The sequence below is a fragment of the Helianthus annuus genome, chromosome 7 (assembly GCF_002127325.2).
Source record: "Helianthus annuus cultivar XRQ/B chromosome 7, HanXRQr2.0-SUNRISE, whole genome shotgun sequence".
NCBI classification, from domain to species: domain Eukaryota; kingdom Viridiplantae; phylum Streptophyta; class Magnoliopsida; order Asterales; family Asteraceae; genus Helianthus; species Helianthus annuus.
The window spans coordinates 139,080,623-139,095,194 of NC_035439.2; the positions used below are offsets into that span (position 1 = coordinate 139,080,623).

Here is a 14,572-nt window from a genome sequence, read left to right on the forward strand (position 1 = left end):
TAGGTAGCTAGAGTTATGCGCCGCCCACGTTGCGGGGCGCTAAACCGAGTATTTCTTAGGTTAATAACACGTACGCCTTTATGTTGGTTAGTTATACATGCTACCTATAACACGATATCAAAAAAGATACATCAAGTTAACCAATTAAAGAAAAACAGTACCATATTTATTATAAAAAAAAATTTAACTAAAACGACGACAAGCATGGATTTTAGAGTTGGGGGCAAAACAATAATTTGTCAGGATCAATTAGCGAGTGCTAGGCAGCTGTTTGGCATGAATAAAAACAAAATTAAGTCAACAAAATAAAATAAAACACTACCATGGTTTTGCCAAAGAAAAAAAAAACGATGGCAAGATTGCAATTTTTAGCGGAGATAAAATCGTAATTTTAAAATGGAGGTAAAATAATATTTTGAGCTGAGGGCAAAACCATTTTTTTATTTTGAAATGGGGGCAAAATCGTAATATTTTAGCTGCGGGCAAATTCGTAATTTTTAGCTGGGGGCAAATTCGTAATTTTAAACTGGGAACCAAATCATAATTTGGCAGGAGAGGTGAGGGCAAAATCATAATTTTATTTTGAAATGGGGGCAAAGTTGTCGTAAATTTAACCAAGGGGCAAAAGGTGTTGATGCAGATTTTGTGTCCGATGCTTGTCGAATAGATTAGTTATTATTTTACGCTGAATTTGTAATAGTTAGTGAAACGGTCTATCGAACGTGTATAGACCCGCTCGTTTGAAGTGGTCAAACGAGAGGGTTATTCGGTTGACCGTGTGTGGTTGCAAGACAAGTTATGGTTGTTTAATGTTGGTGTCGAAGGATAAGGCATCGAAGGATTGTGTATCCTTCGATGAGCTCGAAAGATATCCATCGAAGGTTGAAGATGGACCTCGAAGGATATGGCATCCTTCGAGGTATGTGTGTATCTTTCGAAAGCTGGATGGTCGACAGATGATCTATCGACCAGTCAGTTTGATCCTTCGACCGTGCAACCTGTGTTTGGTATAAATACCAACACCTTGTCATTTGCAACACAAGAGTGAGAGCACAAGTGTGTGCAAGAGAGTGATAGGAGGTTTGAGACCTCACCGGGAGAAATCACCACTTGGTTTCTCCCCGGATGTATACTTCTTTGGTATTAGTTCGGATTCCATGTAATCGGGCCGACTTGTAATGTTTACTACCGGATTAATACAAAGTTTGTTTGTTTATCATCTCTTATCTCTTCCATCTTTGAACATGAACATGAAAATCACGGAATCGATCCCGAAACACGGACCTACAATTGGTATCAGAGCCATGGTGCCCGATTTAGTAAAACTAACCGTTTACTAAGTCACATGTGCTCTAGATCTGTGATTTTTGTGGGTTTTTGTTCAAGATGTAAAAATGGTGAAAATGAGAAAAACTCAGATCTGGACCCGAATATTCAGATCTGTGATAAAACGAGTGTTGGGTTTTATGTTTTTCTCTAAAATACTCAAGTTTTCTTCGTCAAAAATCGTGTACAAAACATTTTCATCAAATTTGCAGATTTACACAGTTGCTGTGTTCTTGATGTTCATATCAGCTTCATATTTCGAAGGATGTTGTTTTTCCTTTGAAAGATCAGTTGAGATTTTCGAAGGATCATCCAAATTTTCGAAAGGTCAACTTCAGTTCTTGAAAGATCAGAAAGGAATTCGAAAGGTCATTTTGTGTTTTGAAGGATCATTTATTTTCACGAAGGGTCACCCTAAAAGAATTCGAAAGATCATCTGTCTTTTCGAAAGGTCATCTAAATTTTCGAAGGGTCAGATCAACAATTTGAAAGATCACCTTTATCCACCTAACAACTTTGAAGGATCACCTTTACTGTTCCACAATTTCGAAGGATCAAGAATATACTTCGAAGGATCACTTTATATTTCGATAGATCATCTTTCCTCATCAAGAATATATTTCGAAAGGTCATTTTTGTTTCGAAGGATATATTTCGGCCCAAAATGAAGAGGTTACGGCCCAGTGCACAAATTTGTTATAATCTTTCATTAACTCATCATATGAGACAAGGTTGTGACATCACCATGACATCACAATGATGATGTCATGGTGAGGTGTAAACGGGAATGGGTTTGTGGCACTCCGTGCTTCGCGTGTCGAACTCTGGGGCGCACGACGGAGGAATGTCGTGACGTCGGGCTTGAGCCGGACCTAACCGTGTCAAAACCGAGTCGAACCGAGCCGAGTCGCGTCCACACAAGGTGTATCAAAGTGAAAATCTAGCGCCTAAAGTTATATTTTGCTAGATTTTTCTATTGGGCCCATTTGGTGTGAAATTTTGGGCAAATATTAAAAAAAAAAAAAAAAAAAGGATCCATTGGAACAAAGGTTTTTGATGCAGAGTGGGGTCGGGTATTTGCGGAGTTGATCTGAATCGCGCTCCTAATATCAAAGTCAAAATTCGTATGGGTTTGGGAGCGCGCGGGATGATGCGGGATGATGAAAACAAGAGATGATGAAAACTTGATGTTTGAAAAATTGTGGGGTAGTCACGGTTACCGATGCAATGGCAAAAATGGTGACGCGACTATTATGGGCCAAAAACAACACGATATGTTCGCTTCCGCGCATCAGTATTTATGATTGTTACCGGTTATTCGGAAATGTTCGAAAGGATTTTGTTTATTGTCATATTCTCGCATTTGAAGACGAACGCATGAACCTGGAACGTCTATACCGGTCCTAACGAGTTCACAAAGTCTTTGGTCTTTGGGGGGATACAAGTCAGATCCTACGGGGTACCAGGGGACGTTCTTATTCAACTAGATTATGCAAAGAAGAAAGTCATGTTCGTGAATTTTCGGAACCGAGAACATTCAATGAAGATTGATGACAGTTCCGCTCAGTGGAGGGAATTGGTGAACATTTGACGACAGTTTCTTTGAAGTGGAAAGAATCTGTTAAGGTTTAGAGATTTTACCAAAGAAATGGGGGGGATAAAAATTTTCATATGTTGAATTTCTTCGGTATTTCTTCGGTAAATTTCTAAACGCAATCATAGGTGGTAGAGTTTGTGATTTTCATGTTTGAAGATCAAGACTTGATGCAGTTGTTTAAGAATGGAACCCTTATCATATGCCGGTTGGAGTATTGGAAGATCAGCGGAAGATCGGTCAATTGAGCCTTTTGAGGAAATTGCACAACACTCAACACGGATACGCGTACTTTGAGGGGGAAATATTATACAATGAGCATCAGGATACTACTTACCTGGATCATCGGTCAAGGGGGAATTTGTCTACACAGAGAAGATGAATACTTGGCTGAAGATCGATTGCAGTTGCATTTTCAGCATTCGACAGCAACGGACAAGGGGGAATTTGTTGATGCAGATTTTGTGTCCGATGCTTGTCGAATAGATTAGTTATTATTTTACGCTGAATTTGTAATAGTTAGTGAAACGGTCTATCGAACGTGTATAGACCCGCTCGTTTGAAGTGGTCAAACGAGAGGGTTATTCGGTTGACCGTGTGTGGTTGCAAGACAAGTTATGGTTGTTTAATGTTGGTGTCGAAGGATAAGGCATCGAAGGATTGTGTATCCTTCGATGAGCTCGAAAGATATCCATCGAAGGTTGAAGATGGACCTCGAAGGATATGGCATCCTTCGAGGTATGTGTGTATCTTTCGAAAGCTGGATGGTCGACAGATGATCTATCGACCAGTCAGTTTTCGAAAGATACACACATACCTCGAAGGATGCCATATCCTTCGAGGTCCATCTTCAACCTTCGATGGATATCTTTCGAGCTCATCGAAGGATACACAATCCTTCGATGCCTTATCCTTCGACACCAACATTAAACAACCATAACTTGTCTTGCAACCACACACGGTCAACCGAATAACCCTCTCGTTTGACCACTTCAAACGAGCGGGTCTATACACGTTCGATAGACCGTTTCACTAACTATTACAAATTCAGCGTAAAATAATAACTAATCTATTCGACAAGCATCGGACACAAAATCTGCATCAACACCTTTTGCCCCTTGGTTAAATTTACGACAACTTTGCCCCCATTTCAAAATAAAATTATGATTTTGCCCTCACCTCTCCTGCCAAATTATGATTTGGTTCCCAGTTTAAAATTACGAATTTGCCCCCAGCTAAAAATTACGAATTTGCCCGCAGCTAAAATATTACGATTTTGCCCCCATTTCAAAATAAAAAAATGGTTTTGCCCTCAGCTCAAAATATTATTTTACCTCCATTTTAAAATTACGATTTTATCTCCGCTAAAAATTGCAATCTTGCCATCGTTTTTTTTTTCTTTGGCAAAACCATGGTAGTGTTTTATTTTATTTTGTTGACTTAATTTTGTTTTTATTCATGCCAAACAGCTGCCTAGCACTCGCTAATTGATCCTGACAAATTATTGTTTTGCCCCCAACTCTAAAATCCATGCTTGTCGTCGTTTTAGTTAATTTTTTTTTTTTATAATAAATATGGTACTGTTTTTCTTTAATTGGTTAACTTGATGTATCTTTTATGATATCGTGTTATAGGTAGCATGTATAACTAACCAACATAAAGGCGTACGTGTTATTAACCTAAGAAATACTCGGTTTAGCGCCCCGCAACGTGGGCGGCGCATAACTCTAGCTACCTAACACTGGCTCATTAGTCCTGAAAAATTACAGTTTTGCGCTGAGCCCAAAATTACGGTCTTATCATCGTTTTTTCATAGCAAAATTATGGTGGTCTTTTTTTAATTGATTGAGAATTATTCGACCATTGCCCCGCAATGCGGGCGGGGCATCTACTAGTGTTAAACACATGTTCATATATTCATAAAAATATTACCTTAGGTATATTTTAGTATGTCTTTATCCAGGTAAGATCCACGTCACCATTATCCTTCTAATTTATTTTAACTACAATAAATAAACAAACAATATAATCCCTTGAATTCATAAATTCTGTAACCATTTATAATCCAAAAATCAGAAGCCTCTTCTTCCTCTTCCTTCTTCTTCTAGTTTGTTCCCAATCTCCACCACCACAATTATCCCCTTTTTTACAAACCCTCATCCTTCCAAATGCTCCATATTTCTTCCATTCATCCCTAATTTTCTCAGGTAAACCAATTACTCACTTCAATCATGCGTATACATACAGAAACGGCATCAAATTTCATCTGTATATACAGAAATGGCATCTGTATCGTGAATTCAGATTGATATTATCCAATAAAAACTCCTAATCTCATCGAATTGCGATGAGATTAGTTCAATTATGAATATGCTGTATGTACTGTTTGCGGTTAATATGTTTGGTATCTGATTGATGAAGTTAGGGTTTGTGTTTCGAGTTTGTTGATCTGAATTGGACATCTGTGAGTGTGTTTAGGATTTGAGATTGTAGATTTGGAAATTAGGTAGGGTTTAAAGTTTTAACTGTAGGTTTAGCACAGTGATGGTGACTGTGAACGGTAATGATCCGTTGGAGCCGTTTTTTAACTCGGTTGAGCTTGTGAAACATGTGTTTGGTCCAATAGAATCCGGTTTTAGGAAAGCTGCAAAGGAGTTTGAGCATAGCTGGCCTGGTAGAAAGAATGGGCGTAAAACCGGAGCAAACGGTAACCTTGAATTATTTGGTGTGGTTAGTGATGAGAGAAAGAACGGTTTATCGACTAACGTGTGGTTTAAGAACGATGCTGGTGGTAACGAGCTTAAGGTTGATAGGTTCAAGAAAGAGTTAGATGTGCAGGATTGCGGTAAAGAGGATGGAAGTTGTGTTAACTGCATGCAGTTTGTGGTCACTTGGTCTTTGCTGGTTAGTAGTTTTGTTCAGGCGGTTCCGGTCCCGTTCAGAAACGGTAAAAAGAAGCTACAGAAAAAGACCAACGGAACCAAGCGTGATAAGTTTTCTAGAGATAGAAATGATATTATGGCTAAAGGAGCATTCACAGAAAGTATTTCCGGTGAAAGAAAGCGAACAAATTTGGAAAGTGAGCTGGTTTCGGTGTCATGTGAGGAAACTTTGAAAACTAAAGATGAACATGGTTTGTCGGTTGAGCATTTTATCGGGTTTGTTCTTGATCAACTTGCTCAAAATCTACATAAGTTTGAGTTAGGTGTACAAGAAAGCGGAAGTGAGAAATGGGACGTACCTACGGTTCCTCCCTTGAAGGCTGTTGGTAGTATTTTGGAAAGTAAAAAATCCGATTTGAACGGCTTTTTGGGGAACTTGAAGTTTGCGAGAGTTGGAGGTGTACCATCGGGTATTGTCGACATGACGTCTCCTGTTAAGGATGACAGTGATGATACCGTTAGGTCAAGTGTTACTGAAGAGAATGTTAGCAGCTTCCCGCAGAAGATGGCTAATGGTTTGCTAAGTATTCCGTTATCAAATGTTGAGCGTTTAAGATCCACTTTGTCTACCGTTTCATTGACTGAGTTAATCGAGCTTGTACCGCAGTTAGGACGGGCAACTAAAGAACATCCTGATAAGAAGAAACTTTTTTCGGTCCAAGATTTCTTCAGATACACAGAGGCAGAAGGTACATCTCTTTAGCACATGATCATACTGTATACATGTATTATAACGAAAAATATACATTATACATGCAGGAAGGAGATTCTTTGAGGAGTTAGATAGAGACGGTGACGGACAAGTAACGCTAGAAGATCTCGAGGTTGCTATTAAAAAGAGAAAGCTTCCTAAAAGATACGCGCATGAAATGTTGCGTCGCACAAGACGGCACTTGTTTTCAAAATCATTCGGCTGGAAACAGTTTTTATCTTTAATGGAACAGAAAGAACCGACAATCCTTAGAGCTTACACTACTCTTTGTTTAACCAAATCCGGAACGCTGCAAAAAAGTGAAATTTTAGAATCGTTAAAGAACGCAGGTCTTCCCGCAAACGAAGATAATGCGGTTGCCATGATGCGGTTTCTCAGATCCGACACTGAAGAATCAATTTCGTATGGTCATTTCAGAAACTTTATGCTTCTTCTCCCATCCGACCAGCTTCAAGAGGACCCACGGTAAATATTGTGCTGACGGGCCCCTCGTACAAAAAATGTTATTTCGTTAAACTTGTTTAACTATTCGTTATAAATGCAGAAACTTATGGTTTCAAGCTGCCACTGTTGTGGCAGTGGCACCGCCAGTGGAAGTGCCTACCGGAAGTGTATTAAAGTCTGCGTTAGCAGGCGGTCTTGCTTGTGCGTTATCTACATCTGTAATGCACCCTATTGACACAATTAAGGTAAGTTATTATGTTTATCGAGTCATACTTGATCTGTTCCCCGACAAGTTGCCTGATCTAGCTTTTGAAAATTAAAATGGTTTATTCAGTTTTCTTGTGTGTTATTGCACATCAGACTCGAGTACAAGCTTCAACGCTTAGTTTCCCGCAAATGATTGCAAAACTTCCAGAACTTGGATTTCGTGGAGTATACAGAGGCTCTGTTCCTGCAATTATAGGACAATTTTCAAGGTTCACATTCATTTCCTTAAGAGTAAAAATGCCATTTTTGTCCATGAGGTTTGGCCAGTTTTGTGACTTTCGTCCAAAGGTTTGTTTTTCCGAATCTGGATCCAAAAGGTTTGAAATCTTGCCATTTTCATCCGGTTCGTTAACTCCATCCATTTTTCTCCGTTAAGTCAGGGATATTTCCGTCTTTTTTGTTAGCTTAACGGGCAATTCGGTCCTTTTCAGGGGTATTCGGTCTTTTTACATAAAGTGAAAAAGACCAAATTGCCCTTTAAGTTAGCAAAAAATACGGAAATACCACTGACTTAACGGAGAAAAATGGATGGAGTTAACGGGCCAGATGAAAATGGCAAGATTTTAAACCTTTTGGATCTAGACACGGAAAAACAAACCTTTGGTTGAAAGTCGCAAAACTGGCTAAATCTCATGGATGAAAATGGCATTTTACTCTTTCCTTTTTTATATACTTTTATTTTCTGGCATACAAATCATTTGATTAACATTTAATGTAGCCATGGATTACGGACCGGAATCTTTGAAGCAAGTAAGATCGTGTTGATAAACGTTGCTCCAACACTTCCAGACCTACAAGTAAACAATAATTATATCATCATTTTTTTCTTATTTATGTATGTGGTTATGATGATATAATATGATGCGTATTTCTTTATATTATCCAGGTACAATCTGTAGCATCATTTTGTAGCACGGTTTTAGGAACCGCAGTTAGAATTCCGTGTGAAGTATTGAAGCAGAGGTTACAGGCCGGCATATTTAACAACGTAGGGGAAGCAATCATCTGCACATGGCAACAAGATGGTCCCACCGGTTTCTTCCGTGGGACCGGTGCTACTTTATGTCGGGAAGTCCCGTTTTATGTTGCGGGCATGGGACTTTATGGAGAGTCTAAAAAGGTAATTTTCGTTTTGAGTAAAATGCCATTGTCGTCCCCGAGGTTTGGCCAGTTTTGCAACTTTCGTCCAAAGGTTTGTTTTTCCGCATCTGGATCCCAAAGGTTTAGAATCTTGCCATTTTCATCCGGCTCGTTAACTCCGTCTATTTTTCTTCGTTAAGTCAGTGGTATTTCCGTCTTTTTTGTTAACTTAAAGGGCAATTCGGTCTTTTTTACTTAAGTACTCACTTGTACATTATGATAAATGCTTGTACATAAAGTGAAAAAGACCGAATTGCCCTTTAAGTTAACAAAAAGGACTAAAATACCCCCGACTTGACGGAGAACAATGGATGGAGTTAACGAGCCGGATGAAAATGGCAAGATTTCAAACCTTTTGTATCCAGATGTGGAAAAACAAACCTTTGGACGAAAGTCGCAAAACTGGCCAAACCTCAGGGACGAAAGTGACATTTTACTCTTTCTTTTTTTTACATTTCTAGATATATGTTTACAAAGTTTAGCATCATTTGTATGAAGTTTCGAAATGAAAATTCAGGTTGTTCAGCAAGCTCTGGGACGGGAACTTGAACCATGGGAGACAATTGCGGTTGGAGCTATATCCGGTGGTCTGGCCGCAGTCACAACAACACCCTTTGACGTGATGAAAACTAGAATGATGACTGCACCTCCAGGGCGACCCGTGTCGATGTCGATGATTGCGTTATCTATTCTTCGTCATGAGGGCCCACTTGGATTATTTAAGGGGGCTATACCTAGGTTCTTCTGGATCGCACCACTCGGTGCTATGAACTTTGCAGGCTATGAGCTCATGAAAAATGCGATGTCTAAAACCGAAGAGCAGCAGACTCTAGAACAGCAAGCGACCGAGCAGCTTTCGCAGAAGTAGTAAGATTTCGTTTTATTTGTACCGATGGCATGTGAACGCTACGAGGAAGTTTTGAACGTTTTCCATGGTTAAGTGACGACATGTGCCACGAATTTTAATTGCTAGACATCTCCATGCTGTTTTGGACAGTCGGACGGTCGATTATAGGATGTTAGGACTGCTACTTATTTCATGGAAATAGCGATCTTTTTGTTTCAAATGTTTTTGTACTTATGATTCGCGTTATACCTATGTAGTTGTGAACACTTATGTCACTAAAAAGATCTCTTTAGCCACCATGATTACATTGATCGAGTAAACCACATAAATACATGCATGTGCTAAGTTACTCTTTAGTTCATGTTATGTGTTTCTTCGTTCGTGTGCATTTGAGAGATCATGTATTCGTATTTGGCAAGTGTTTGGACTTCGTTTTCCTAACAACGCCAAGGGGAACACCTTTTGAGCACATACTTGGAGGGCGTTTGGTTCATCGAAATGCAATGGATTTTCGTTCATAGCTAATAAAACTCCCCTAATGAGTTCATGGCATGACGAAACCAGTAATCCATATTGATAATGTAACGGAATGGATAGACCTCAAACAACTGAGGGAGCCGTCTGCTATTGGCAATCCAAAAGGTTCTTAAATGGATAGCTAAGCAATGGTGGTGGGAGAGAAGATAGCATTACTACATTAGTGCTTATGTGGCGGGATTGTGGCTAAGTACAAGAGAGCGGTCATGGGCGGACCCATGGTGACCCCATGAGGGGCAGCCGCGCACCCTAATATTTTCTTTAGTATTTCTACTCGTTAAACATGGTATAGTGGAATTGTAAATAACTACCCTCTACATGCATAACTAAGATAAATGCTTAAAAGCATGAAAATAAACGTGGGTTGGTATGGTGGGTTTGCATGGAAGACGTGACCCTATTCCGATCAGAGACCAAGTGACCAACTCCGACGATTTTCGGCCCTACCCCGCTTGTTCTAAAACTCTCGAATATGAAAAAGCCTTAATTAGACATGTCCCTATAGATGATGTTATGGCTAGATTTCAAAAAAAAAAAAAAAAAAATGTAAACCCGTAGAAAACAACTTTAGATATATTGTAGTTTCTGAAGGTAATGTATTGACGTTCGGCGTACTATTGTTAATTATATGAAATTCAGTTTGATTATCTTTTTTTACATGACCCAAGTCAATCCGACCCAAACTGACCCGAAACAAAAATATATTATATAGCAATAGACAAACGACTGCTAAAAATTTCCGCCCCCATAAAAATTTTTCTTAGGTTTGCCTCTAAGTGTGGTAGCGAAGATGTTCGAGGACTCACAACTAAAGTTAGATGTTGGATCAATTTGCTTGAAGATGGCAAAAGGGTAGAGAACAATGATCTTTATCCCGACAGGGTAACATTTAGCCGTAGAAATATATGCTGCTCCATTCATTCGGGTGTCAAAATTCAAAGGGGAAGACAAGACAGTTGCGCTCAAGTTGGTGCGTTGAAGTCAAATGTTCGATGGGTGTGCATGTTTTGGTGGTGGGAGATGTGACAAACTAAATGTTTTGAAGACGCTAGGGTTTACTTGCTACTCCTAGAACTCATCGGGGAGAGCCTCAATGATTAAGAGAAGTCATGCAATGGAAGTGCTTGCACGTCCCCCGTACCATTAGTCGAGTTGTGACAGACCATAATTAATCCATGACATGACGAAACTAGTAAGGGTGGGGGGTATGGTTAATCACTCTAGGGTGTTTGAGTGATTCTCTACCCAATAATATTATGCCATGTCAACTCCTCATTTTGCACTCAATCACTAGGTATGGTTCAATCACTCTAGAGTGTTTGAGTTATATATGCAACGGTCAAAAAATGGCTCACCTTTCTCATCAATCACTTCGGTGACTATTCACCGAAAAACACAATCCATATTCACCGAATGGGGGTCACCGATTTAGGGGGTATGGTTCACCGATCGGTGAATGGCATCCCCGAACCATTCACCGAAGCCATACCGTGCACTCTAACCTATATTAATAAACAAGACTCTAAGGATAACTATAACAGTCAGATATCATCTTCACCCTAACATGTACGCTACACTTCTTTCTTATATAAATACGAAAGAGTTAAGTGAAATAAATAAAAATATTACGAATATTAATTGTTATTTATAAGTTTTCATCTTTTATTTATTTTTATGTTAACATCACCGACCATACTTTCTTCTAGATTTAAAACACAGAACAAGATCAATCGGTGTTTTAAAACATTGGGTACATTGTTCCTAGTTAGTGTTCAACTGTTTTTAAACATTGGTACATTGTTCCTAGTTTGACTTTCATATTGTGGTCCAAGCTAGATGACATATATAAAAATGCCTAATATTTTTATTCTAATATTAACTAATTACCATGTGTTGTACACGCCATATCTTATTGTTAAATTTATATTATAACTCTTTCAAATCATATATAGCTGGTTGCAATATTAGAAATTCTGACAGAATAACTTTATATGTTTACACATATATAGATGCTACAAGTGTCAGTCAAGGTCGACACGGTTGAAAATATAATATAGTTGACTACTATTTTTTAGTCAGTAAAAGTTTCATCTGTCTAACTTTTAATATTAAAGATCTTCGTTAAAAGTAATTTTTGTCTGCCTTCTAGAATTATATACAACCACCATTTGTAACGAAAAGAATACAAGAGCCAGCTAAGCTTCATACATCATTGTTTGAAATGTTAAGAGCAACTACACGATATTACTTCTTTAACAAATGTAAAACAAAAAAGTAACAATAATGATGTTTACATATCTCATTAACATTAATAAAGTTAGGGGTATTGTTGAAATATCGTGTCATATATATGAGTTCGGGCGTTTAGGTATGTTAAAATAATTAATTCAATTTGCTAATCCATTTCTTTTGGGCTTTATCTATTTCAGCTTGGGCTTTATTTTTTTGGGCTTGCCTGCTTGGTGAAGGGCTCTTTTTCACAGAATTGCTTCTCCTCCAATGTCGGCTTCTTCATCACGCTCCTTCCTTTTTTGTCTCAATGTTCCAGCCATGTCTCGCCTGTTACCAGCTGTGTGCCTTCCATATTTAGGCTTCTCCTCTCGCATAAATGCTCCTCTCGCTGCCCTTGTTTCAACACAAGAAAAGTGGAAGAGAATTCTACAACAATCTCAATATTCATCTTGTTTCTTTGTAATCGGTATTATAAACCGAGTTATTCTTGTCTCTCGTTTTTTATAATCTGTTCCTTGAATTAATAGTCTATTAAATATACCATTTTGACATGGTATCAGAGCCAGGTTGTTGAACAGCACCAACTACCTCACTAGGATCCCTCACCTCATCATCGGGTTTTTCACCATTAGGCACATCTGGCTGACTTGTCTCAACATCATCAAAAAAGTTTAAAGAGTTTAGAAAAGGATCATTGATTTGAGAGTTATCATTTAATAGTTTATTATCTTTGAATGGGAAAGAAGTTTCGTAGAATTTTACATCTCTAGAAAAAAATATTTGTTTTTTCTCTAGGCTCCACAATTTATAACCTTTTTTAAAAGGGGAATATCCTAAGAAAATACATTTCTCAGCATGGTTCCCAAATTTATCAGGATTATCTAAGACAGTGCTAAAACAAAGACAGCCAAATGTCCTAAGGTGATAAAGTGAGGGCTGAAAACCAAACATAAGTTCATAGGGAGTTTTGCCATCAAGAATGGAAGAGGGAGTCCTGTTAATTAAATAAGCAGCGGTAAGCACACAATCTGACCAAAAACTAAGAGGAACCCCCCCCCCCTTGAAATAAAAGAGCCCTAGCAATGTTCAGCAAATGTCTATGTTTTCTTTCAGCAATTCCATTTTGTTGTGGACTATATGTACATGTGGTTTGATGAATAATTCTATTGTTTCTCATAAAGTTATTCATTCGATTGTTAACAAATTCAGACCCGTTGTCACTTCTAAAAATTTTCACATTTCTATCAAATTGGGTTTTTACCAAGTTACAAAAGCTTTCAAAGTTGTAAAAAACCTCATTTTTGTGTTTTAATAGAAAAATCCACACACATCTTGAAAAATCGTCCACAACAGTCAAAAAATATCTATATCCTTCGTAACTCTGCACTTTATATGGCCCCCACACATCTAAGTGTACCAATTCTCCTACGTAAGATGACTTATGGTCACTTATAGGAAAGGGTTCTCTGTGTTGTTTCGCCTTATGGCAGATATCACAGGGAAAGATTTCACCTAAACTTTTTATATTTAAATTATCTTTTAGGACATTTAACACTTGGTTAGAAGGATGTCCTAGCCTAGAATGCCACAGATTAATAACATCATGACTATTAAAACACACCTTAACGGGTTTAGAATCATCCTCACAGAAATACAATCCATCAATTTGATTACCAGTCACCAGGACTTTCTTTGTGTGCAAATCCTGGAGATAGCAGTTATGTTCATCAAAAGAAACACGTAATTTATTTTCACTAGCAAATTTGTATACAGACATAAGATTAACATAGTATTTTGGGAGAACAAAAACATCTGATAAAATGACTCCTTCAGCTAATTTTAAACATCCAATCTTAGTAACTTTGGCTTTTGTTCCATTTGGGTGTTTAACAGAGATATTAAAATCAGACACGTCAACTATATTAATTAAGCCTTTATCAGACATTACCATGTGTTGGTTTGCTCCGGAATCAACAATCCAACCAGAAGATATACCGGAAGGACTACTGGTGAATCCAAAGATAGGTTTGCAAAAAACATTTGAAGAAAAAAGGCTAATGGAGTTACCTCCAAAGTTTGCATTTTGGGACTTTTCATTATTTTTTCCTTGCAACAATCCCAGAAGCTGAGTGATCTGATCAGATGTAAGAGCTGGAATAGGAGTAGAAGTACTTGCAGACACATCAGTACTAGATTTATTTGATATAGAGTTATTGACTTTATTCCCCTGATTGCTCCCTTGCCCAAATTTAGACTTATAACCTTGAGGATACCCAACAAGTTCAAAACACCTATCAACAGTGTGGCCCAGTTTGTGACAATTGGTGCATTTAAGATTTGGATTAGGCCCCTTGTTAAATTTCTTTTTATTATCATAGGTTTGATTAGATTTAGACAAAAAACCTACATTTAGACCTTTTTGCAGGGGTATTTCCACCTCTGTGTGATTCCTCTCTGGAGACTATCGAAAAAGCAGTTTTAATTGAAGGAAGAGGATCACGAGTTAAAAGACCCGTTCTAACAGGTTGATA

General features: G+C 38.2%; 1 protein-coding gene across 1 annotated transcript; it reads left to right on the forward strand.

Annotated features, from left to right (window-relative positions):
* The first annotated feature begins 4,954 nt into the window (after positions 1-4,954).
* Positions 4,955-9,579, forward strand: LOC110868766 (calcium-binding mitochondrial carrier protein SCaMC-1). Its single transcript, XM_022118021.2, has 7 exons — positions 4,955-6,551; positions 6,622-7,039; positions 7,119-7,263; positions 7,379-7,494; positions 8,004-8,082; positions 8,172-8,405; positions 8,943-9,579. The coding sequence occupies exons 1-7, from the start codon at positions 5,465-5,467 to the stop codon at positions 9,291-9,293; spliced, it is 2,430 nt and encodes an 809-aa protein (XP_021973713.1). The 5' UTR covers positions 4,955-5,464; the 3' UTR covers positions 9,294-9,579.
* Positions 9,580-14,572: the final 4,993 nt, after the last annotated feature.